General features: G+C 42.7%; 1 protein-coding gene across 1 annotated transcript in view; it reads left to right on the top strand.

Annotated features, from left to right (window-relative positions):
• LOC117163403 (uncharacterized) overlaps positions 1 to 14196 on the top strand; it is a 59657-nt gene extending 45461 nt beyond the window's left edge. Inside the window, exons 2-3 of the mRNA XM_033345646.2 lie at positions 3894 to 4140; positions 11078 to 14196. Coding sequence (XP_033201537.1) covers positions 3894 to 4140; positions 11078 to 11403 — 573 coding nt within the window. The 3' untranslated portion in view covers positions 11404 to 14196. The remainder of the gene's footprint in view (positions 1 to 3893; positions 4141 to 11077) is intronic.
• The last annotated feature ends 12534 nt before the right edge of the window (positions 14197 to 26730 follow it).

Raw genomic sequence — 26730 nt, 5'->3', positions numbered from 1 at the left:
CGTATATTAGAGGCTGCGTAATTTCAGAGTGGACCGTGAACCAATTAAAGTAATGAACAGGCGAATTTGCCCACGGGTATGTGGAAATATTTCGCCGTTGCTTCGACGTTGCATTCTACTCCCTCCCTACCATCGTCGTTCCATTATCAACACGCGTCGTAGCAATTGCAACGAACCTTTCGACGCTGCTATCCAATTTCCCAACAGGAACAAACAAAAGGAACGCACAAAGGTACGCGTTTCCCGATTAAAAACGATCCCCGTGATTGTTAAAATTATCAAGTTGCGTAAAATATAGACAAATACGAACACATGGTGTTACGTTCGAATTAGCCCGCAGCCTAAAGGGGCGCATATCTGGCGATAAATCTTTTTCCAATTTCTAGGGGTTTCGGATAATTGGTACATCTGCAAATTACCTTACAATTCCTCGACCAACAAGAACGACTTTTCGATCGTGTCGTCGACAATGGGAAAGCGCGCGCGCGCCTATGCCTGGCAATTATATTCTAATATCCCGTGATAAACGAGCGAGAGAAGTAGCGGAGCGTGTAATTACCCTTGAAAAATGAATCCGCCGTTGGCCATCTCTGGCGCGGCTTGTTGCGAAATATCCGCGGGAGAAACGAAGGGCCCGTGGTGGAAAGTGCGCGTCTGCCCCCTTTCATAAAAGCCGGGCGTCGCAATTACGCGCCACTATGAAGTCCAGTTTAAAGTCCGTTTTCCGTAGCAATACCGCGTGCGGGCCGGAACGAATGGCCGGTCGGTGTATCAGGCCGCGGCGTAACTTTAATAAATCGCCCCTATGCGTCTCTGGTTCCGCCGTGTATTCCGTGTTCGCCGATGAGCATTTTCACGCTCGGCTCGTCCAGTACCAGGCATTTGTTATTTTAATTATTTTGCGTACAGATCGCGGCCCCGTTATTGTCAACGTTTTTAGCGCAATAGCAACGAGTATGTCCGCGAGTATGTTCCAGGCTGGTAAGTTGGTGAACAACAGCCACGGCGAATGAAATTACGTTACTTTTCGGGCGAAATTGCGTTTGCCGAGAGAAACGAGGCAAATCGAGCGCACGCTATTCGAGAGTATTGGTCAAAGAGAAGTTTTCGACAACGATGCGGTTGTTTGCAGCGAGCACGGTTAACTGTCGATTAATTAGCACTGGGAATCTTATTACTTCCGTGGCTTCGTTGATCGCCACGATTTCAATACTCGAGAATAGCGAAATATTTCTTGCGAATGGATTAAATCCTGGATTACAGCAACATAACGTTAACTGGATTCGAGCTGGCTTCGTTAATTGGCCATCGTTATACCCGTTGTTTTCGAATATAGATATCACGATTAATTCGACGTAAAATTCATTTAGAAATCACGCGATCCGATGGAAATGCTCGCGGCTTCATCTCGTAATCACGATGGGTATTCGCGATTACGGTATTAATTATTAATCGAAGTGGCACGCGTTTACTTTCAATTATCCGCACATCAAATCAACGGCAAGATTTCAGATGATTGCTTTATCGACGGATCGACTTCCTCGTTGCAAAACGCAGTTAATATCGAAATCAGATCTTTTCTTCTTCGTTCGTGCTAAATATACGAAATGTTGTTTCCAGCAACGAGATCTCCAGCCGATTCCAGCTGATCGATATTATTTCTCTTCGTTTATTCATGGCCGATTGCACGGCCAATAAATCGTCGCCAATTTAGTTTAAGCACGAGCTTGAATTATCCGTTCCTCGGCTAAAGTCAGCGGATTATCTCGTCGAGCGAACGATTTCCTGCGGCACGAACGACAACCCGTTCCCTGTTGGCCCGTGAATTATCATTTATTTTAACATTTAATCGCGTCATTCGATCTTCCTTCCTACTTAAAGATTCAGTCGTCAAAATGACGACGGGTATCGCTACTCTTGTCTCTCCTCCAACTTTACAATCTAGCTGCGAGAAGTTAGAGGTAAGTTAAAGTGGATTAAGCCCGTGTCAAGTTGCTTTTAAATTTTTAAAGTTTCTCGTGACTGATTTGTACGTTTATTGGAACGGAACCGAAGAGCGATGGTTTATTAAACGACGAGAATTTTTCACGATCGCGAAAATCTATCGCGGTAAATGGATCGCGACACTTTCATAAACTTTTACTTTTCGTACTTAAGAGGTTACACCGCATCGAACCATGAACAATAGCTGAAGTTCGCACATTTTCTCTCGCCGGTAATTACAAAACGATGCTTTAAGAAGCATAAAAAATCGATAAATTCGATTCTACGAAACTCTGTATTCCCTCGATGCGTTTTTAAATCGGTTAAGATGCATCCCATTGTTTCACAGCGAAAATACACGATAAGCCAACCGTTCTAATTTCAATCGATGGCAGCCGTTGCTTTACGTCGTTGCGTCCTCCGCGCGTTTCATAGAATTATCTTTTATTATCCTGCCGTTATACGTATAAACGGACAAATCATTTCGATACACGAATTACCGTAGACGAAAACGTGCTACTAATTCGAAAAATTGGATCGTTTGGGACGGTGCTCGGTCGTAATTATGCAGATAACTTTTACAAAACCGGGATTTAAATTGACATTCGATTTAAAAACTCGTTGAATTTCCCTCGTTCCAGATTTTCTCGTCAGAAACTGCCAACTATGCAGTCGATATTCAGCATCGAATCGGCGGAAGATCATGATAACGAAGTATAGAGCGAAAATTCAATGTTTGATTAAAAATCACATCGACATTTTCGACAAAAATATTCCCTCGCATTTTTCCACGTATATGTTCTATCATTTTACTCGGAAAGAATCCATCCGCACTCTCAAAAATTACTAGAATGTTCGAAAAATATACGGTTTGCTTCTTCGACATCTCGAAAGAAACATATTTATTTCTTATTTATTTATTTAAACGAGTTGGCCCTTTCTTGATACGTAGGTGAAATACCATAATACATAATTGATACCTATAAGAGTTGCCTAATTGTCTAATCCACATCGGAGAGCTTTCTGTACATAATTGGATTCGAAAGATGACGGAGAACCACCAAAGTAATCTAAGCTAGTAAATTTGTTTGCAAAATTTGATAGTCCGGTAATGACATTCGAATGCTCGAATCGAGAGGTAGATTGTGAAGATGAGAACGTAAGAGGATGCCTGATCGTTCTCATAGGTGCATCGATAATCGATATTGATTCTTTCGAGGATCTTTGAACACCGTACGTGTCTGTTCTGTATTTCATATTCGTACTATAAAATAAATAATTCCTATTATCGATTATACAGGGTGGTTGGTAACTGATGCTACAAGCGAAAAAGGGGTGATTCTACGCGAAAAAAGAAGTCGAAAATATAGAATAAACATTTTTTTTTTTATTTTTCCATCGAGACAACGAAAAATTTTCCATTCCATCGAACAATTTTTATTCTATATTTTCGACTTCTTTTTTCGCGTTATTTACCGCCAGTTACCAACCACCCTGTATAAAGTAAGTAAATATATTTCACGTTAAAAAAACGAGAAAATTTTCTACACTCGACAAATCTATATTATTGACGATAGCTTCGATGAAATAAAATTGCAACGCTGTTACGTAACTCTACTCGTTTAATGTTACCAAAAAGATAAGGAACTACGATGGTTCATTGTCAACGAGTAACGAACAATTCGTAAACAAATTGAAACAATTGTAATCTTGGAAAATCGCATCGATCGAAACTGTGGGTAGCACCAACAGGCAACATTCCAAGCCCCCGTTCGCGTTTCCTAAATCTGCCGGATTTACAGCAGAGTCCGGCTTTGCAGCAGTCCGGCTTTGCCGATCGGAACGCGTCAGAGCGCGTTTGCGTTAGCACGCGAACGTAATAAATCCATTTGTGCCGGTATTGATTTCAGATAATGGGCAAGTGGTACGTGGTGGAGGTGCTGGAGCACAAAGTCGACTCGTCGAAACCTGCCGTTGGATCGTACGTGGTCGATTCTTGTCCGATCGTGAACCTGATGGAGGCCGAGAAATCGGCCAAGTTCTTGTCCTCGTTGAAGCTATTGTGGGTGGAGGAAGCCGGCACTGTGGAATACACCTTCCGGATACCGGACATCAGCAGGAAGCCGGGCTTCTGGATCTCCTCCAGTTTTCAAAATGGTAACTCATTCCAAACCAGATTGCAATTTCGGAACACGAAGAGGGCATTTTAGCTGCTGTGAAATTCGCAAAGGAAGATAGTCAGAAAAGGATATCAAATTTCTACTTCAGGCACCTAAGATTCTGATACGTCATGCCATCAACGTACATGGCACACTTCGTCGTCGACGATGATTTTATTGAGAAATTACAATCCGAAAATGAGAAAAATGAAATATAGCGATAATTCTTCGTATTCGATGCGTTCCAACTTGTTTTAGAAGCAGGTTATAGTTTAATAACAAACATATTTCGCAGAATATTTGCATATTTAACGTAATACTTTACTTATTTCTTTTGTCGACTTTTATCGTTATTAATTAACAATTTCCTTTGCAAAGTAGCTGTTGAATCTTCTCTTTTCGTGCATTCGTTTCGAAGTTACGATCGTTTGATGTGGTCAAACTTACAATTCGCTTCTCGGGTTATCTCATGTTTTTTTTTTTTTTTACAACTGTCCTATCGCGTTTGCCATAAATGATTGTGGTTTCACGAGGCTTTAGGACTCATAGAACGACGCTTTATCAGAATTTTAGGTGCGGTACTTTGATCATACTTCTTTTGCGAACCGATGAAAATTTTCACGAGCTTTTCCCAAGCGGAAAAAATTAATTCGAATAATCTTTTGACTTTTTCGTCTACTTTGTTCCCTTTTCTTTTCTGTTTTTGAGCGTTCTTGACAAAAAGCTGTGGAGATTTAATATTTTTTTCTGTTAAATCTGTGAAAAAGAGTGAAAATCGAGTAGATAAGCGTAATTCCCGACAATGATTCTGCCGTCCACGATTTTGCTGAACGGTTTTTCTCGGTCCGCGAGGATAGTCACCGTGCCATTCGTGGCGCATAAAACGGAAGAATAATTCCCCCGTGAAACGTCGCAGTTGGTGGCGCCAGGGGGAGAAAAATAAAAAATAAAAAAGCTACCCAGTTAGTTCCTGCTCCAATGAAGTTTCCTCACCGATAGATAATAACGAACAGCTCGATAACTTGCAGCTACTCGGTTCGAACTTCTTTCAAAGACGATTATCGTAAGCTGACGAGATAACCGATTTCCCAGAAATATACTTTCCTCGATAACTGACCAGATTAAACGCGACCAAATTGGCTAGTCGCTAATGTGAATGCTCGTGCGTCGTGTTTCTCAGTTTAACGATATTATGTTATTCGCTTTGATTCATGGATGTCAAAGTAAGAAACGATGACACATACGAAATGTAAGCGAGATAACTTGAATCTTTGTTACCAGTGTATTTCTAACGTGAAATGGAGAATTATTTATAGCTTGAGAAATATGCCTTGGACGATATTTTTATGCACTTTTTCTTTTTTCATTTCAATGTCTAGAAACGACTTTACAAATATCCTGCGTGTATCTCGTGACATACGTACTGTGTACTACGTATATACGTGACTGTATGTGTACAATATACTGGCAAATACAGGGTGGTTGGTAACTGGTGGTACAAGCGGAAAGGGGATGATTCTACGCGAAAAAAGAAGTGGAAAATATAGAATAAAAATTTTTCGTTTGAGGCTTTGTTTTCGAGAAAATCGACTTTGAATTTTCGCTCGGTACGCCTGCACTTTATTACGTCTCGTTAAAACGGATCTCACTGTAGATCGTTGTGTCGATGGAAAAATTAAAAAAAAAAATTTTTTTATTCTATTATATATTTTCGACTTCTTTTTTCGCGTAGAATCACCCCCTTTCCCCTTGCACCATCAGTTACAAACCACCCTGTATATTTGTTTTTAGCGAAAGATCGAGCCGATACTCTGATCAGTAATAGTCCTGTATCGAACTATAGTCGTGCCCAATACAAACGAACGCATTCTTTTAGTCACTGGTTTTCTTTTTTAACGAAATAATTCTCGTGACAAATTCCTGTTGCCGATGTAGAACTATTGAGAATTGTGGATCTTTGGAGCCGAAATAATGTTATAGGAACATTAAATTTATATTTACAGTTATTACTAAAATAATGATATATTTATTACATGGACGATTCTTTACATATTTATCGATACACACTTGCACGCGTCTCAGCACCTTCTACTATACCCGACTGTAAACCGACTCTTCGACGACCCTTAACCGACTGACTGTTTACATTCCTTTGTTTCGAGACGCTGCGCACACACACATACTTCCACACACTGATATATACATATAAGTATTTCTACTACGCACTTAACTCAGTCCAGCACAGAAAATTACACATATCTCAACAAGAACTGTTCTGTTCTCCTGCGTGATAAGACCAGAATTTTGTTAGGATATACAGGAAGGAGATTGGCGCTTAGATAGATTCCTCTATCGAGGGAATTAAGATCCATCATCTGGTTGGAAATCGCGTCTCGGTATGGTCCGATGGATTCTAAACAGAACTGTTCCTACAAGAGTAGTGGCTTACCAGTTGTCAGCTCCTAACTTCAAAGCAGTTTCAATTCATTGACCCGATGCAGCCTTCGTAGTTGGTGATCAATGAGCCGTATAAACGCGATAGAACAAAGGGGGCGGAACGAAATAGCCAATCGAACTGGTTGACTCCTAAGAACGAGATCGACAAACAGATAAACGGTCACTTCCATGGTAAAAGCGTCTTTTATCATAGTTTTCGATCGAAGCTAGCCTCGCAAGAACTTGCAACCTTTGTTGACTTTCGACCAACGATATCTGTGATATCTTCCTGTTGGAAATCCTTCAGTCCAATAATCTGAGATACAACGACGGTGTGAATTCGTGTCGACTACGAGTAATGGAAATCCGAATGAACGTTTTTCGTCGATTATTGGTAGCGATCGGATTGGGACGAACGACAGAATGTAGAACGACTGAGAAACGCTGAGAACGATAGAGGAAGGAATGGTTTGAGGCGTGAAATATGTGGAGTAGTCGGTCAAAAGGCGATCACAGGGGAGGACAATTTCCGCCGAACGATCGCCCTCTAAGCGGCTAATTATCGAGCTCTAGAGACTTAGGAACAAAGTAGGAAACCAGTGGCGGCAATTAAAGTCGTAAGGTGCATCCGATAACGATCTTAATGAATTCCCAGGTAGTCGGCGTGATTATCGGTTAACTGTCAGCGAGAATAGAGCCGAACGTGGTCTCGTCGGTCATGCCGGAGAGGAGTCAGCCCATCCAATTATGGGCTGGCTCGGGATAGAGAAACGAAGCCGCGGACAAGCGAGGGAAATCCGCGAGAAACCGTCGACGCGGAAAATAATTTTTCAAAAGCCCCTTGCCGGGCTCCCTTTTTTCATCTCGCGGCTCCATTCTTCTGTCTCGTATCCACGGACAGCTGAGAGTTGGCGAAAGCGAGCACAATGCGTTCGCGGATCGAGATTTCTCGAAGCCTCCTCTACCTCTTCTCCTTCGCCAGAAACTTATCCCTTGGACTTGGTCGCGAGACGACGTTTAACTCGAATCTCGTCTTTTCAAATTTTCGTTTAGTTTCAAACTCTTCCTCCGTTCCTTTGTTTTTTTCTTTTTTTTTTTTTATCAGAGTAGCACCGCGTTATTAAATGGTTGGATTTTGCTTCATTGACAAATTGGCTACCAGGCGAACCTTGTGTCTTGTCCACAGTGGCGCGCAAAAGTTTGTTCTCCTGATAGATTATTCGCTGTATGTTATAAAAGCGATATTTTTCTAGAATTTCAACTGATGTTATATTACAGCGTAAAATATTAGCACTTCGCAATGTTATCGCGATATCGAAGCGCCACAAATTTTGCGATATTATTGTTCGTTCAATTTACGGTGTTCCCCAAAAGTATTCAGGCTTGCGGCAATTTTATACCATTGCGTGCTACGAAATATACAGGGTGGTTGGTAACTGGTGGTACAAGCGGAAAGGGGGTGATTCTACGCGAAAAAAGAAATCGAAAATATAGAATAAAAATTTAAAAATTTTAAAAATTAAAAAAACAACGATCTACAGTGAGATCCGTTATAACGAGACGCGATAAAGTGCACGCACACCGAGCGAAAATTCAAAGTCGATTTTCTCGAAAACAAAGCCTCAAACGAAAACTTTTTATTCTTGGTAACTACCAACCACCCTGTATATACAAAAATCCGTATCGTACATATTGTGACAGATTCCTTACGTGATCAATCGCCGATATAATCGACTCAGCGTCGTGTCTGAATTCTTTGGACGAACGAGCATGAGATGAAGGCGAATCGACCAAACAAGATCGCGATCTGGCGGGTTAGCGAAAAATTCAGTTTCGAAACAGCGGAACAAAGCATACGCTGATTTTCAACGGAAAATATCTCTATGACGTTTCTGTTGACACGCTACTAAAAATTCCACGAATTCAACAGACTTTATCGAAACAACGAGACCGTGTCACTTTTTAAACAGAGTTCTCGCGTCTCTCTGTTTGTCGCGTGCTTGCCTCCTGTTTTCAGTGCCAATTCCCCGACCCTCCTGTTTCTACCGTAAAACGGATACAGTCCGGATAAAAGCACTCGACTTGGAAAATGAAAAATAAATCAAAGGCGCGTGTTGCGCGCGAGAACGACAAGATCTCTCCGTGGCAGTCTTGAATTCATTCCCGGAGCGTTTCAGCTGTTCCCTGTAAGCTGCTGCTATTGCGAATCATCGTCGAAACGTGCATGCCCCGTGGATCGACGCGGAAATAAACAAGGCAACGCGGCAAAATAATTGATGAAATGATTCGTTCGATGAAAACGTGAAGTAAAAATTTCAGGCGACCGAACGGCCGCTCCAATTAGTTTCATACGATTAAACGTCAATATCCCGAAGGCTAGTAACCGTTTACATGATGAAACAGCTTAATGGACGACGCAATAATAATACGATAGTACTGGCTGTTGACGTTATTGCGATTGGCACGTAACAGACGCGTGACAATCATTTCCCCAAGTAATAATACCCGGCGTTTTATCGGCCAAACATTCAACAGGAACGTAACGTTCGTTTAACGATTTAAAAAAAAACGCCAAACTTAACGATCCTCCGTATTGTACAGGGGTGTTGATCAGAACGATCGCCACGATTCTTCAAGTCGCTCTGCCCATCTTACGAAACGATGTTTCGAACAAAAATTCTCAGCAACGATCATCCCGTATATTCGATTATCTGGCAGTTCTTCGAACACGCAAACCGACGTTCGTCGTTGGAAAGGCAAATAACAATGGTGAGATCGTTGGGAAAAGTAGAACGCATGCATTGAAGGTAAGAAAAATGAATGGCGATACGTAGATGTGGCGATATGTGGAATGGCATACGTAAACTGAGCGCGACATCCGATAATCCTATCTGCGCGTATTCCTAATCAGTGGCGTAAGTACACCATCAACGACATAATGGCGCGTAATGTGACAGATTTCCAGCGGGAGCACACCGGCATTCCCAGTCGTCGTAGACAATAATCAGACCGATTCACTGATTTCCGCTGCTGATTCCCCTTGAATCGCGGCTGCGTATTCCCCGATTTCAAATCATTTCGATGCTTCAGTTCCATTCGTTTGGAACGAAGCAACGTCACATCTATGGAACGCATAGAATACACGAGAGAAATATTGCTGCGAACAGAGACCAAGTTGCTCCTATAGTTTCAGATGCATTATCGATGGATTTCCGTGAAATTAAAATCAACAAGGGAAAATGGTGATCCGAGAAGATTTTCGAAGAAAATTCGGGATCAGATTCAGGACTTTTTCTCCGTAGCGTCAGATCTCGTTCTCTTTGGCACAGTTTTATTTCAATGTTTCCTTCCTCGGTTTTCTAGCTGCGTTTAAAGCTTGTCATTAAATGAAGTTTCATCGTTTAGTAGCATTTAATTCGGTGTTATAGTTAGACGGATTTAGACAGTATGGATTTTTACCCTTTCTCTGTGTGAATAGCGAACATCGTGGTTTCCAAGGTCGTACTACGAGATACAATCGCCTGGCAATTCCTGCGGTTAACCGACACAGAGTTAATCAAACTGCCGTTCATCCCCCGTCGTGCAACATTCAAAATCCACCAACGATTCGAACAATTTGTTCTTCTTTCGTTCTGGTACGCACGAATGATGCACCGCGTTATGATGTCGCTGTGATGGGCACATATAAAAAAACAAACTTCGACAGTTTTATATTTTCAATATCAGAATGTCAAGCTGCATGTATATTGCAGCATTGACCCCGCTACGTTCTCCCGGCCATTTTCGATACAGCTATATTTTTTCAATTTTTCGATCGAAAAATATCTCCATAAATAGTATCCTATCTCTATGCATGATTCCCGGTTTCGATTTTACGTTAAACATCCTGTTAAAACGTTGCGAGCTCTTTTTGCTTGCTAAAATGAGAGCAAGATTGAAATATAAAAGGATTTAAGAATATTATACAAACCTGTGGAATCACATGTTGTCACCGGTTCAAAATTCCAATGACATAGCATCACTCGTCTTTCTATATCGGGAGTATTATTTTACTATTTGTTTAATTATCTTCGAACTCGTGAGCCTAGAAAATAGATCGCTGCCTTACTATCGCTCCTTAATTAACTGGTCGCTTATTTACTCGATCTGTTCTACTTTCATTTCACTTTATTACTACGTAACCCTATCTTTGATCTCGCTTGTCTTTCTTTTTCTTTTCTAAATCCCTCGGCCAATTTACTTCGCAATATCTTCCGCCCCCACTTTCTCCAGGCTACCCCTCGCTCTATCTACTTCCTTACATTCTATACAGTATAGTAATGTATCGCAGTTCTCTCACCCTCTACGCACATTCTACACTTCTTCTCGTCTTCCTCTGAATTCCAGAATCTGTTCGCTTCTTCTACATTAGGTGTTCCTTCTCCTTCCTTGCTTCCTCGTTACCACTTACAATCGTGTTGCAAGCATAGATCTCTAATCGATCGCGACGATTTCGACAGGTACGCTGACAGTGTCGGAGAGACCGTACCATCAGTTCACGGGGAACGTGCACGTAATGAAAGCCGTGGCCTCAGACATGGTGTTGACTTTCTGCTCCCGGAGCCCGGACAATCAACTGTATTCCTTGCTGCTCTCGCGAGAGCACATCTTACAGAAGAGCGATAAACGAGGCGTTCACAATCTGCTGAGCCGTCGGGGCCTCAAGAACATCAGCATCCGGGAGACCTGCATGAACAACGCTGTCTACAGAAGAGGATCCTTCAATCTGGTCGGCTGGTTGACTTTAATAGGAATACTATCAACCTTCTTCTTCGGCTCTTGGTAGTGGTAATCATCGAAAGGAAGAAACGATCAAATTTTCGGGGTAAATCGTTAGTTGCTTGGCGAGTCGATTAACGATGATCTTTAACAATCTTTCTATCCGAGTTCTCGCGATCTCTACTGTATACTGCGAGTCCTCCGAATCGACAACTCCGACCGTCCCGAGAGAGACCGCCTGTGAAACGAAATAAATAAAGCTCGTTGCTCACCCTCGAGAAGAGGAACGGGATGACAATTTCCGCAGGTATCGAGAAAAGGACGATCGATTTTAACGACATCAGCCGATAACAGAAGACTCCTCTTTTGATCGCGAAAGAAAAGCTCCCCTTAATTGCCAACGCAGCTAACGATCACGCGACTTGTGTCTGTTGCACGAAACCTCGACTGCGGCGTAATCGTAACGAGAATCTGGTCGTCTCGCGTCTGTCCGACGATGGACGAACGAGAAACGCGAATCTATCGTTGGCCTCGTGATTCAGCCATGTGAATCCTGTACGAGAAAGGATGCACAGTCGTCAGGGCGGGTCGACCGGCTGTTGTCCTTTTCGGCACGATGCCAACGGCACCGAGGGAACGATTCCGCTGGATAGCGTGTTGTGCTGCGTTTTCTTGTCCAGGTTCTTCCTGTGCTTATTACCGCGGGACCTCTGTTCCTCGAAGGAGCTGCCGATCCCTCGAGTCCTCTCGACTGAAACAACACGGACTCGAAATTTGTGCAACCGCGCGTTTACGATAAGTGTGAGACGATCGCGTAAATCGAGGAGGAACCGGAATGTTCAAATTCTCCATGCTATTGACTCTCTCAGTCCTCGACAACAGCGGCATTGGCAAGAAATTGGAGAAAGCAAAGTTCTGTTCCTTTTACGCAACATATCCGATTTTCCTGTGTCGCTGTGTATGCTACGAAATATGGTACGCCTTTGCGGTTTTATTTTTCATCATAGGTTTGCTTGTAAAATGTTCTCAGGTTTATCGTTCTTCGACAAACATATCAAAATACGTTACTTACGGAGGGTTGTCCAAGAGGGAAATAAAATGTTTGACACGCGAGGATGAAATTTGCCGGCGTTAACGCTGGCCAGGGCTGAAAGAGTTAAACGTTCGGAGAACTCGTTGTTCCAGCTAAGATAATGCTCGTTTGAGAAAGCGAAACGAGCGTTCCCGTGAACATTAGTCACGTTAGATAGAAATGCATGTTGTATGTATCTCGGTTCGTGGATTTAAGAAGACAATAGTAATATATCGTGGGCGATCGCGTCGCTTCGACGAAGATCGATCGAGTAGCCGATTATAAGATTCGTCTATTCGCTCGTTGAATGAGTGAGAAGGGAAAGCGAACGGTGCACAGAGAAAGAAACGGATAGCCTCGGATGACTCGGGTGCGTCGTTCCTTTCATTCCGTAATGTGGAAGTTTAACGAAATTGCAGGTTTCGTTGTGACACGATCGGTACGATTCTTTGCTCGCCGAAAGTGATCTAATCGAGAGGAAAATTCAAGTGAACCGTGAAATTGAAATTGGAAAATCATCAGCTGAGACAAACACGAAATTCGACGATCGTGTCGCGATTTTTCCCTGCGCATCTCTCTCCTATTTTCAGCTCCGTTTTAGGATAAAGAAATTTCCATTCTAAATAAATCGCAATTAACGAATGGATTCGATTATCGAGGACGATTTTATTCGACGACGAAAAAGCAGCAGCAAGAGCAGTGTACGTTGCACGATTGTATAAATAGTTGAACCCTATCGTTAGAGATATTACTCGTGTCATGAAAGGTCAAAGGTTGTTCGAAGGTTGGGCCAATGGTTCGGCCGAATCGAGTAGCCGCGTCCTTTTTGCCTCGATCACATTCGCTTTTCATTCGATATTCGTACGCTAAACACACACGTGCATACACACAAATACACGCAGACCGTTATCACTGGCGCATAGAAACACGCGACATATCGTTTTATACTTAGCCGAGATTCGTTCGAGACGACCTTTTTTATAAAGACCTTTGAATTCTGCCAGTCTTGCGTCTTCGTATGCCTTTTTATACGAACATCCGAGCATGCAAAATCTTATACTTGACTTTTACTCTTTTCTATGCGCCACTGTTTCAATGCCAACATATCACACGCTCTATCCGTGGACAATATCGTCTGCGACTCGCGTCTTCTCTGTCGATGCGAATTTCAAATGTTTCATACAAGCTATAACGATGGCTAACGATTTTCGAACAGACCAGGAACACAGCAAGACTATCGATTCACACATTTACATAGACAGCGTGACAATGTTTTTCGTACGTCGCATGTTTTCTCTGAATATATTCGTGAAAGTGTAAACGAACGCGTTCGGGCGAGTTGTTCAATGCGTTGAAGAAGAGCAAGTATTATCAGAGCTTCCCGCGAGAACGTGATCTCATCGACCGTGTCGAACGGGGAGGGGAATTGTTACGATTTGTTTGAGAAGTTCAAAGTAAAACCCTGTGCGGTGTATATACATCCTCGGATCGAATAAAGCTAGGCGTCGCGTCGTCGTCGTGGCGCCTCTGACGAACGGTGTCTGAAAGGACGATACAATATACGCATGGGGAAACTCGTTAAATTATTGTACACTTTTCGATGGCAATCGCAAGGGAGTACACCGTGTTATGTTTTAAATGCTCTAGAGTCTTTATTTATTGTACAGAATGCTCGATATATAAATAAATGAATGAATATATATACAATACGATCTAGTACCTAATACGATATTATCGTATTCGCTTATTATGTGTATAAATATGGAACAATAAATCACTTCGACGGTTTCCAACGATTTTTCTTTTCCCGCAACCTCCTGCGTTCCAACCGAAATAATAAATACGTAACGCTGTGAAGTCAGAAGTTGCTGCCAACGTCGCAAGATCTCGCAAAGTTTTACGTAAGAACGTTATCGTACGTTGCGACTCGAGTTAACGATGAGATAGGTAACGACATTCGCTTGTGTATCGCGAGTCTTTGAACAAAGTTATACTGAAAATGAAGCAGGTATCGAAGAGGCGTATCGAGTATAGAAATGAATTTCTTGATAAAGCCTTTACGAATATTTAAAATTATCACTGCGAAATCTGATACTATTTTTAGAGATCGCGATAGTAATTTGATTCTGTATGAATAATTTTGAACGTATGATCAATGTTGGAATCGAATTCTCGCTAAATATATCGAGAAACGTATTGACTTTAGTTAAGGTTGATGAAGCTGCAGGAAGAGAAGAGACAAGCAAACGTATAAGATCGTGCGTGCGTGTATGTGAGAAATCAAGCTGGAGGATCGAAGGAAGCTTTTTAACGTTACGTAACAGCGTCTCTAGCAAAAAAGATAAAATCTTTCGGCGAACAGGCACCGGTAACTAACTTGCAACATTACTGTCGTCTAGAACTAAGCGGGAGTAGAATGGAAATGTCCAGGGGGGCCAATAATTAAGGTTAATTTTGCAATTAACCCCAGGCCGTTGCGCGAGCTTGTACGGTCATCAAAACCTCTATTCCTCCCCTTCTCGCATCCAGCCCATTTCCATACATTTTCTTGTTTTAATTTTCTTCCCCATCCTCTGTCTTCTGTCTGTCTTCTTTTCTACTCGCACCCCTTGCCCTAGTCCTGACTGCTTAACAAACTTCCACAACCTCGAGGAAGAACTTCTAACGCCGTTCAACGAGCTACAATTACTTCGCCCTGATTCTTGCCAACTTCTAATATCGAGACTAATTTTCCGCCTTGAGGGAAATTAATGTTCCACCGTTGCTCTCTCGCGAGATTCTAAAACGGAGCTAATTCGGCCGAGCCATGAATCTTAGAAACCTTTAGCAAAGCTGGCGCGATAAGATTCGTCGGTATCGTTCTCTCAAAGCAGCAGATAAATTAGAAAATGCATCACCAGGATAGGTCGCCTTCGCCGACAGAAAAATCGGAAAAGATCCCAACCGATGGCGGTGCGGCGGAACTGGTTTCACTCGCGTTCCTTCTTCCGCCTCTCTGATCATCCCTTTTCGTTTCCATCTCGGTTCTATCTACCCTTTTCCTTCCGTCTTATCCACGAAACGTCGTCTTCGAGCGTTTTTCCGATGGCCGACGACTCGACCTGCCGTTACGATCGTACCGAGGATGCTCCCATCCGGCAGATATGAGACTAGGGTCAAAGGAATCCCCGACACAAAGGCCCACATTGCGGAAGTGCAGAAGCTTTCAGCGAATTCGAACGTAGACGGCAAACACGTCGACGTGCAATGGTATAATCTGTTGAACAAGAAGCTGGCGAAGTTGCTCCAACGTTCGCCTGTGTGTGCAACCCGACCCACTTGTTGTCTCGTCATGGAAAACACGTTTAATGGACCGCTAATACACGTGGTGCGTTCTACCGCATCGGTTCACGGTCCTGTTCGACGACGATGACAGCGACCCGTAGAGCTTCTGAAGGTTGTAGATCGTGAAAGTACGAGATACTTGATAATGTTACAAAAGCCAAAACGTCTAGCCGAAATTAATTTCTCATTGTAGGCAAACTAAAATATATAGAAATTTGTTGAAAATCAACAAACATCATGAGGAATCCTACCTTCTCGTATTTATCTCCTAATTTATCAGATCATTTTAATTCTTTCCGTGTTAATATCTCGCTCCATACGAAATCTCGATTGTACACAATTCAACGAGCAAACACTGAATTGTATTACACCTCGTTCGTATAAAGTAATACACGCGAGACTCGTAAAACAAGCATTGCGGAGAAATATCGCCGCGTCGAGGATGGTGTTACCAGAAGGGCGCGCGATTCCCTGGAATGGGGAACGGTCAAACACGAACTCCATCGTGGAACGTCACATGACAATGATGAACGATCCCGGACGAACGCGCCCGGAACAATCGCCTTTCCGAAACAACACGCCGATTAACCTATCAATGAGAATTAGCATTTTAATTGCCCACGTGGGTGTCCTGCAGCTCTTTCGTTGTAACTTAGCAAGCGCAGGGATCGCGACCTCACTACCGGCCGGAACAAAGAAACGGATTAATAAATTGGGTAATGGCCGTGCCCTGATGAATCGGTCGATTTCAAACAGGCAGTGGGACGACGACGTTGGTGAAGAAAATTTTAGACGCGAATGCGTGGGATAGAATGGGGCTGTTCTAATCAAGTAGCGGATAATAGAATTGCCAATGAATTCATAGCGGCCCTAAATTTGTGCCACGTCAACCGTATATTCAAGACAATTTCTCTTCTTACAGAAGGAAAACAATGCCAATTAATTTCTGCCATAAACCTGTGTTCTGGAAGTTTCAGTAAGCTGCTAACGATCTGGCTATCATTTCACCTAACGCATTTACGGATACGAGCACAAAGGTGCGGAGAAAGTAAAGGGAGGAGGGAGAGAAGCACGAGCTGAGAAAAGTACGTGGGAAGACAAACGTAACGAGGGATAAGAAAGCAACAGGAACAGGCTAATGGAGGCAAGGAATAAAGGGTGGGAAGTAGGAGTAGGTGTACTCGAGTTTAAACTTGTACGAGGGCCACGGCTTTACGGAACACGTTCGAGGAATAAGAATTAGATTCAATTACCGGTGGGATTCAGCACGCGTCCAGTTGCATAAAGTTTGCCACCTAAATTGCTGTTCCGTGCACGCCGTTGCGTTATTTTCCTACCAATTTGATGGCCTTCGAGCGACTCCAGACGCGTCAGTAGTATAACTCGTGCTTTCGTCAGACCGCTCGTACGGCCACTACTACTTACGGTTTACTGCATCGTCGAGTCTTTAAAGTGGTCGGATAATTTATGCGCATTTTCGAATTTCCAAATGGAAATCTCTCGATACCACCGTACGCTATTTCGAGGTAATATTACGCGAAACGACGTAACAAGGAGAGCACTGGAAGATTCTTAACGAGAAAGTTAAAGTTACCGATCAAATTTAAACTTGTCTACTCTCGGAAGTCAAGTCCTTACGCGCACAAGTCTGCATACATCGTTTCTCATTTCACTTTACGCGTATGCCACGATATTACGAATTTTGTAGACAAATTGTATTCTTTGCACGTTGCCGTAACCTCCGGGTGTTTCTCTACCATTGCACGACATCCGAGCTTCGATCGTGGAAAAAGTTTCCACTCACCTGTAAAGTATTGAAAATACAAAACACTGTATAGGAATTTTACGGAGAAATCAAAGGTGCAAAAATGCACAGAATATTCAAAGTATCGGATATTCAAAGAAGGCTATCATACTCGTTACAATATTTAATGAGTGAAAGCTCCTTAAATCCCGTCTTCTTAGTTCTCTTCGTAGATATATAAATTTACACAAACAATTCGCATAATTACCGCTATTCGATAATAATTACCGCTTTTAGCCATCATTTTCTTATTTACTCTTCGCTAACAGCGAAACTACTATAGCGTCCGCTTATGAACCGTAATGTGCATAAATTTTAAACATTCTTGAAGCTTCACAAGCGTTTACCCCTTCCCGTATGCCAACAAAGATCAAGTATCACCGTTGACGTTGAATCCCCTTTAATTAGGGTCCAAGCTGGTTTTCTTCGAGGAACGAGACCGTTTACCGAGAGATTAGGTTTCGTCGTTAGAACAGAGACAATTAGCGCGAGGCCAGGCACGTTTCAAAGAAATTTAACGCGAGTCGGCAACCCTGTGACATGTAGGTACTTACGCGTGCGGGAAACGCGCTCGTTACAGGCAACACGGCGTGTGCCACGAAAAGCTGCAAGTTGACACGAGTATCGCAACACGAGTGTACGTGGCATCGTTTGTAGGGAACGAGCGTTCGTGCACACCTTGATAAAGCCGGTAGAAAACCTTGGTCGACGTTGCAAATGGATTTCCAGAGGTATCGTATCCGCTGGCCCTCGAATTCTAGCTGGAAAGCGATGAATAACATCAGGTAGAATATCATGGATATGTTTTCTCGATATACCTGTATGTAACGTAAGTCATTGAACCCTGCACATCGAACGACTACGTTGATCGTGAGTCTTGCGACATCGTTGAATATTTGCGAGAGTTTTCAAGCTTTCCGCTTTCGTTACACAACGTGTCCGGGTCACACGAGGCAAATTTTACACACGTAACGTCGTTATCCGAATTATTGAGTTCCCTGCAGCAATTTTGAGCTTTAGAACCTTGTTACAAACTGTTTCATAATGGTCCAGAACATATTCCAACGGTATAAGCTCCGTAACAATATTACCAGCGTTGAAACTAAACATTGCCATTTTTAGTCTTCGAACGTTGTTGGAACGCTGAACTTTGTAACAACGTCGAAAGTCCGGTTATAAAAGATAGGCTAGTAATACGGAATATCTATTTTATTTTCTTACTTGAAGAGAGTTTCAGGGTAGACCAAGAAAAGACAAAGAGCGAACGACTTTAGGAGAATTTCCTAAATTTTATACAAGTTGCCTTTTTCTTTTATTCTTCCTATGGAAAATCTACAGGTTGAACAATAACGTATAATATCGGCCAGTGTTATTTTAAAGCAAAACGAGTTACGAAACTTGCTACTAGACTAGTTGGTTGCGCTACTTTTGCGTATATAACTTAACGTTGTAACATTAGACCGGATTACAGCCAGTTTTTCTAGCTCGGAAGATTTTGCAGCAACGTTTTGTCGACGTAAAAGCGACTAGCAGAATTAAACACCTGCGTCCGATAATTTCGTATCTTGCAACATTTCCGAGTATCTTGCATCAAGCACGAGCATCGCAACGAGGTTTGCTTTTCATCAGTTCCGTGGCATTGATCCGCATCGTGAATGGAGGGCGTTAGATATCGGTTATTGCCGTTGCGTTTGGGCCTCTGTCGACCATGATCGATCGACAGGGTAGCAGAGCGTAAAGATAAACGTCTACAGGGGTCTATGAAGTGGTTGAAAAACCGGCTAAGAGCTACCCGCCGTCCATCACCGTCCGCCGTTCCACCGAATTTTCCAGATACATATTTTCGCTGTGTATAAAATACAAAGCGATACTAATTAAAAAAGACAAGCGATTGGAAAAGAAATAGAAGTGGAGCTGGCACAATGCTGTCGCGGCATTGGCTAGACGGGATTCAACGTAGCGTACAATAAGCTTTATCGCGAAATACAACCACGGCGGTACGAAAGAGGGTGGAAGAGGATCACGGCGAACAGTCTGTTATTATTTACAATTCATATGCGCGCATAATGCAACGCGAACAAAGGGTGAGATTCAGAGCAGCGCGGCGTATGTCACATTTATCGCCAACGAAGAGCCCATGCATGTATCGTCGTTGGAAGCGAGCTACGTATTTAAATATTAAAGTAATTCACCCTGTATATCTTCGTACATAACGAAGCAAAATAGGGAAGGTGCACAAGGAATGAGTTTCTGTAAGCCGTGTGCGCGCGATTATCGAAAAGGATCGGTGGCGTAATGATTTGATGTTTGTCTCGGATAGATACACGGCTAACCGACTAATGTTTCTGTACGGTAAAGTGGATGGAATTACTCGTAATTTGGTAATGAGCGCTGCGAAACGGCAGTAAGAATCAGCATAACCCACATCACGTAGCCGCGGTCATATGCGTAATGCAATGCGCGTAATGCACGCATTATAACAATAGAATCTACCGATGCTTAGCTTGTTTGCCGATGAGCGTATACGTGGCGTCGGCGCGTGTAATACGGATATATTAGCCGGTACCTTGGTAAGCTAAATCCTTGTAACAACGACTTCCATCTTGCAACAAAAATAATATACGTTACAGTATTTGCATAATGGAAATGATCGAATTTACGTAGAGCGAATTGCAAGTGTATGAAATAAAGTGTTGAAAGATGAAAATACAAGGTCTTTCGAGTAACTGGGCCGAGCTACTAGCCGAGCTAGTATATCTGGAAAACGGTTACAGGTGACAAGAAGAAAAAATATCACGGGACGAAATTAAATAGCGGGGCTAGTTAAGAGTTGCAGTTGAATTAAGAGAATTAAAATCCAGAGTCCAGATTAAATGTCCGTGCGACTCAGAGTGAAAGAGTAAACGTATCAACGAAATGTTTTATTTTACGAAACGAGCGTAACGCGTTACGTGTCAAATCCTTACACGTCGTAATTTTGCAATTTTATGGATGATTAGACCAGTCGCATGATACGTCGAACGAAGACATCAGAAAATCGCTGAATTACTATACCGAGTGAGGTGCAAGAACACAGTGCAAAATATAAATATCGAATCGATCAGCATATTAATAAAACGGCAATTGACTGATACACACCCATTAACAAAAGACCTTCGTTATATATATTTATATTGTTCTAATTATATATACATATGTCATATATTCTATGAGTATACTGTACCATACATCGCGTTATGAAATGACACGATATGAAAGGATGAGTACGAGTGAGCAAAAATATGTAAAACGCATAAGTAGTTTGTAACGTCAAAGGAACAAAGTGTAACTATGAATGGAGTTAATAAAAGAAAAAAGATAATTTTGCTATCTTTGTACGGTATACGTTCGCAATAAATGTCGTACAATTACCCTGCATAGATTCTAATCTAGAAGATTCTAGAAGATCTAATCAGAATAGTTATTCTATCCATAAATAAGTAAACGACGTTTTTTCTGGTTCAAATCGACCTTGGAAAATCTCGGCTCGCCATTTACAGCGACTAATGGTAAACGGTAACCCAGTGGACAACGAAACGAGCTTGCAAGCCGGTAGTATCAGCGATCCTGATGAAACCGCGGAGTCGAAATCGGTCCGACGTCCATTATGCCTGGCCAACGGGCTAAAAGAGCCGCGGGTGGACATCATTTTCGGCTAAGTACACACCCGATAAGGTTGAACGATCTGCTCATTGCCATTGTCGTTGTCACGTGGAATCGCGCCGCTGTAAACTGTTTACGATCCTGCTGTTCTGTGGCACGAGCGCGCGCTCACACACGCAGCTCGCACGTGCACGAGGCTTACGACCGATCGACGAACACGTTCACCTGACAGGGACATGGGTCCATCCATCCGGCCATCCGTAGAAAATTTGCGGAGGCGTGATACTCGCTTGATCGTGAGCAATTCCCTTACACGTGGATGGCTCGCGACTCATCTTCGATCAGTCTCGTCGATTCTAACTAAATAGACAAATAACCAATCTACTTTGCTTCTCTTCTCTTTTCCTTCGATACGGTTGCTCGCTTTCTACCTAACCACCGTTGTTATCGTCGCTGCGGATGTAATTAACTGCCTCAACGTGGACGAGTAATAGACGCAGAGAATCGAAGGCTAATGGCGAGACTGGCGTAATTTAGAGCGCGATTACCCTGTACGAGGCATCGAGGAAGAAGTTTAAAGGATTACGATACTCCGTTTATTTCGTAGCCGTATTACCCAGCCGAGACATTTCACACTGAATTTTAATATACTTATTTAGTTGCTGTCGATAACCCTGTGAAGGATATATAGGATTATCTAGTCGATGCTTGGCCCGAGGAAAACTTTCAAAGAAGGGACGAGTCGAGACTGTTTATAGAAAATTCGAGTCTGGTCAATGTTCGAACTTATTTCCGATGTACTGTCAATGTATCATCAACCACTCTGAATCGAAATCTGTTGAAAAGGTCGTTTTGAGCGTTTATCAAGCAGGTATCGGTTTCATATACGTTTGAAATAAAAACTGTTATTAAAAACTGTTCAGTTTCGATGCAGATACCATTTTTTTATTTAACGTACATGCTATTTGTTGAAGTGGTTACCACTTCTAAGAAAACTCTACGTCTGGTCTTTTTAGTTTTCTCAAGCACCGAAGCCATCGACAGCGCGTAGACAAAAGACTGCGACGAAGACAGACCATAAACAGTAGACAGGCGACGTTGGCTTCGGGGTTTACAATTATTGGGTAACACAGCTAGCGTGCGGATCTGAACCAGCTCAAATTGTATTCTTACTTATAATTACACTTCTATTTAAATATATTTTCTGCCTTACAATCTATCCACGAGTTTTCTCTGTTTACACATCGAATAACCTCAACGCTATTACGATAAACTATTTTTCAGATACGTCCTCTTCGCTCGATGTTACTGGCAACGTTACTGGCAATATGCGCACGTAATTTCCATACGTGGCTCTAATTCGATGCCCGCCAATCGTTCGACGTATAATCGCAATCTTCTTACAATAACGCGTCAAACAGATTGAATCGCTTGGAGTAAGAGGTCCGTTCTCTCGAGACACCCTGTATGTCGGTCGTGGGATTCAAATCTGACCTGTCAGTATGCGAATCGCATAGCCGAGTGACGCGCATGAACGAAACGACGCGGGTGTATATTGACGTTACCACGCGGCTCTCTACGAAGGAAAAAGAGGCAAAAAGAGAAGAGAAGCGCTTCTGTACCGTGTAACCCGGTGGAACGTGGAATCGGTAGGGCATCGTCGAGGGTTTTGATTTTATTTGCGTGCACGTCGCCACCCAGACTCTTGTTCCCGTGCATCGCACGGACGAAATTCCGTGCCGCTGGCGAAAACCGCCTCTACCCAATGCTTCTCCTTTCTCGTCATTTCTGTCGTTTTATTTAGTTCTCTCGTCCTGTCCCGTTTGCCCGTCGCTTTTTCCGTTGCCCACGTCTCTGATTTTGGCCTCGTTAACCACCGCAGGTTGGCTACCGTACGTGGTGGATAATGAATTCCGGTCCGCGGTGATTTGGCTTAGAATTTCGCCTGGAATTCTTTCCATAGAACTTCGCTTCACCGGTTATATGAAAAATGCTTTGAAAACTTTATGGATGATTTTTTAATCATCCGTGGTGTGAATACATCATGATATCGGTGAATAGGGTAGAACACATAGATCGTTTTTATTATTAAAGTGAAAGGCCAGAAGTTTTCAGATATTCCACGATAAATGTACAATTCTAGCGAAACTTATTTTACGTTTCCTCAATGTGGATCGCAGAACGCGTTAAGTAGATTTCACGAGGAAAGAATCACTCGCTGAAAGAAAGTAAACAGAAGCTGACCTGGAAATTCATATAATTTACGTTACGAATGAATTATTGCCAGACAGCACAACAGTCGAGAATCACGCGTGATCGCCGTACTTTTGTGACAAATCGCACGAGAAACGGCGACGAGCTCGCAACGAGCACGTCTCTATCTCAGTTCAAAAACTCAACGCTACCGACTAACTGATCTTCTGGGGAATTAACAGCGGCCTTGACGAGGAAGGAAGAACATGGCTGTGCGAAAAGAACAGCTCGATGCTGACATAATCGTCTGAATCACCGATTAAGACCAATTAGACCGCTGGCTGTCGGTTGGCTCGTACGTGTTCCTCTCGACTATGCTTCGTTTCACCAACTTAGGCTGCTCGTCATTACGTTTATGTCACGTCGTCGCGTTATTTTGTCGCGTGTCTCCGCTTTCCTTCCTTTTTCTTGGCAGCAGGAAAAAGTTGAACGTATATGACTTGCCAGGCAGAAACAGGGGATCATTTATCACGGAGACACCTGGCAAGAAAAAGCTCCGATGTATTTAAATTACAAATATCGAACACTTGTAGGACAACGCGCGTCAAGAATACCGCTATTGATTTCTTTGTGAAACAGAGGAAAACTCGTATCGATTGCTATAGAAATTCTTCAGGAAATAATGCTTTACCGTTTCATAAAACGTTTAATTAGATCGTCGGGAACAGGTATCAAACTCACCGATGTCGTCTTGAATTTTCCTCGTAGAAATAAATTGGACGAGACGAGGCAATTCCTCTGGTGAGAAGGGGAGGTGAAAAGGAAAGAAGCAACGTTGAGAAACGAACAATTCTATCAAAAGATATTTACAATTATTAATCGAACATACGCGCTCAATTTCGATCGAGAGTCTTCGTCGAATCGAGGGCGAGCAATTCGATAACCAATAACCGATTCTAACCGATTCTGAAAGAAGAGGAAACGAAAGAGAAGCACTCGTAGGGCGCAAGAAAAATTGTTTATCTGGTCGCGGTTACGCGGTGGACATTGATAAAAATGTTAGCTGCGCCAAACAGTACGGGGATACGCTGGAAAGAGGAAGAACGACGAAACTGGATCCATGAAACAAGGAAAAAAATTGTTGTTCTCAACAATACCGGAGGAAAGATAAAGCCTCTCCGTACTGGACCATATCTGCCGGCTTTTTCTCCATTTTCAAGAGAAAATGAAAATGGTCGACTACCACGGCGTTGATCCGGAGCATGCATTCCCGTTTCTTCGAGAATTCATTGTTACCCAACATCTATTATAATTAATCGGAAATTAGCCAGCCGGTTCCGAATATTCGGATCATTTTCAAAAGATTTTCGGCAGTCCGTAGCTCGTTGATCCGAGCGTAACGGCCTTCTCGGTATTCGTAGAATGTGCACAACCCACCCCTTAATCCGGTTAGATGTAATTAACCGATGCAAGTTGCGCAACGAGCACTCGGATGCGGCCGCGAGTTGGTCACCCCGCATAATCTTGCGAGAACGTAGAAACAAATTTAATTAATATCCCTGCATGCTCGTGCACACGGCTGCCGCCAATTACTTACGCCGTTTAATAAGACGAGATTAATCGTGTTAGCACGGTCGATGTACATCGCGAAATAAATTTCGAACACGCGCGACAAAATTGTAACGAATCGTGCGACTGTGCATCTGTCTGCGCGTTAAGTTGAATGACCAACGCGACAGGATTGTGTTTCGTGGCGAAATCTCGAAGAGAACTCGTACGTTCTACGTTTCTTCGTCGCGTTTCACTGATTCGATGCAGCCGTGTGACTTTTAACGTTAATGAAGAAGAGAAATCGTCGGAGAACTGAGCGCGGTAGATTTCAAAAGTGCATTTTCGCTGATTCATCTTCATCGATGGTGGTTGTATACTATACAGGGTGGTTGGTGACTGAAAATGACTGGTGGTTTGGTGAAAGAAGAAGTCGAAAATATAGAATAAAAATTTTTTTTCAATTTTTCCATCGAGACAACGATCTACAGTGAAATCAGTTATAACGCAGCGTACGCGTACCGAGCGAAAATTCAAAGTCGATTTTCTCGAAAACAAAGCGTCAAACGACAAATTTTTATTCTATATTTTCGATTTCTTTTTTCGCGTAGAATCGCCCCCTTTCCGCTTGGTATATTGGGTTGACAACTAAATGATCGCGGATTTTGTCATTAAGTGGTACTGACAAAACCCGCAATCGCTTAGTCGCCAACCCAATAGATAGTGAAATTTGCGTTGTGCGACGCGTGGACGTTTCTAGGATCTGCACATTGCTGTGACAAGATCCACGTAACGATACGACGAATTACGAGAATGATCCTCGAAATGTACAGAGAGCGATGATAACGAATGACGGAATTAAGATACTCGGCACTGCACGCGCGATTAACAGACCGCGAATTTTTATTCACATTTATATTCTTACGAAGACAATTACTCGAGGCTGGTGGTTGAGACATAAAAAATTCTCGAGCACCGCGGCGCAGTCGAACGTGTTCCGTTTATTCGAATCGTACAAGATCGGCGAAATGACCTGTTCTCTGCGAATTCTCAAGCTTCTTCTATAGAAATATAAGCAGAAAAGATCGGGTTGACCGCGGGGAAACGCGGTTAGCAACAGAAGAGAGATTTCTGGGGTGAAAATGCAGCGCGTTCTCGAGCAAGCGATATTTGCTCGAGGGTTGAAACGGAGGCACAGCGCGCAGAAAAACATCGGCAGAAGTGGCATCAACAGGTTCCAATGGGAGGGGAAGTTTCCAGAAGCGCACGGCAATTGTGGTGGAGGTTCGCGTGAAATGTTCTGCAACTCTCTGGAGGCGTTTGCATTGGTTGTTTCTCGCGTTGATGCCAGGTCCAAGCCTTAGACTGCTTTTAATTAATCCACCGATGACATTTCACTGGGGAAAATCGCAATTACCAAGAACCAACTCGGAGAACCGTGTCTCCGCAAACTCCTAACCGAACGATTTATCATTTGTAACGACGAATATCGTTCTACTGCGTATCTCGCCGTTTTAATTTTACCTATGTTCTTTAACAAAATAATTTATACGTATGTTGCACGCGAATTAAACAAGGAATTTCGGAAATTCCAATTGTAGAATCGTGTGACAACGTCCGTATATGAAAACGAATAACAACAAAATGAAATTATCACAGGAATGTGATATTGTTGAGAACAGTGATAGAGAAACGTCGCGATATCGAAACCGATTTCGATCTCCATTTGCCATTGATGGAGAGAGAAACGATCGTTTTAATACAGCGAATACATGTAATTTCAATCAAAGGAAATTTGAAAGCTCGATCGA

This window comes from Bombus vancouverensis, chromosome 9, assembly GCF_051014615.1.
Source record: "Bombus vancouverensis nearcticus chromosome 9, iyBomVanc1_principal, whole genome shotgun sequence".
In the NCBI taxonomy this organism is placed as follows: domain Eukaryota; kingdom Metazoa; phylum Arthropoda; class Insecta; order Hymenoptera; family Apidae; genus Bombus; species Bombus vancouverensis.
The sequence above is the reverse complement of the archived record's forward strand: the minus strand, read 5'-3'. Positions and strand labels throughout refer to the sequence as shown.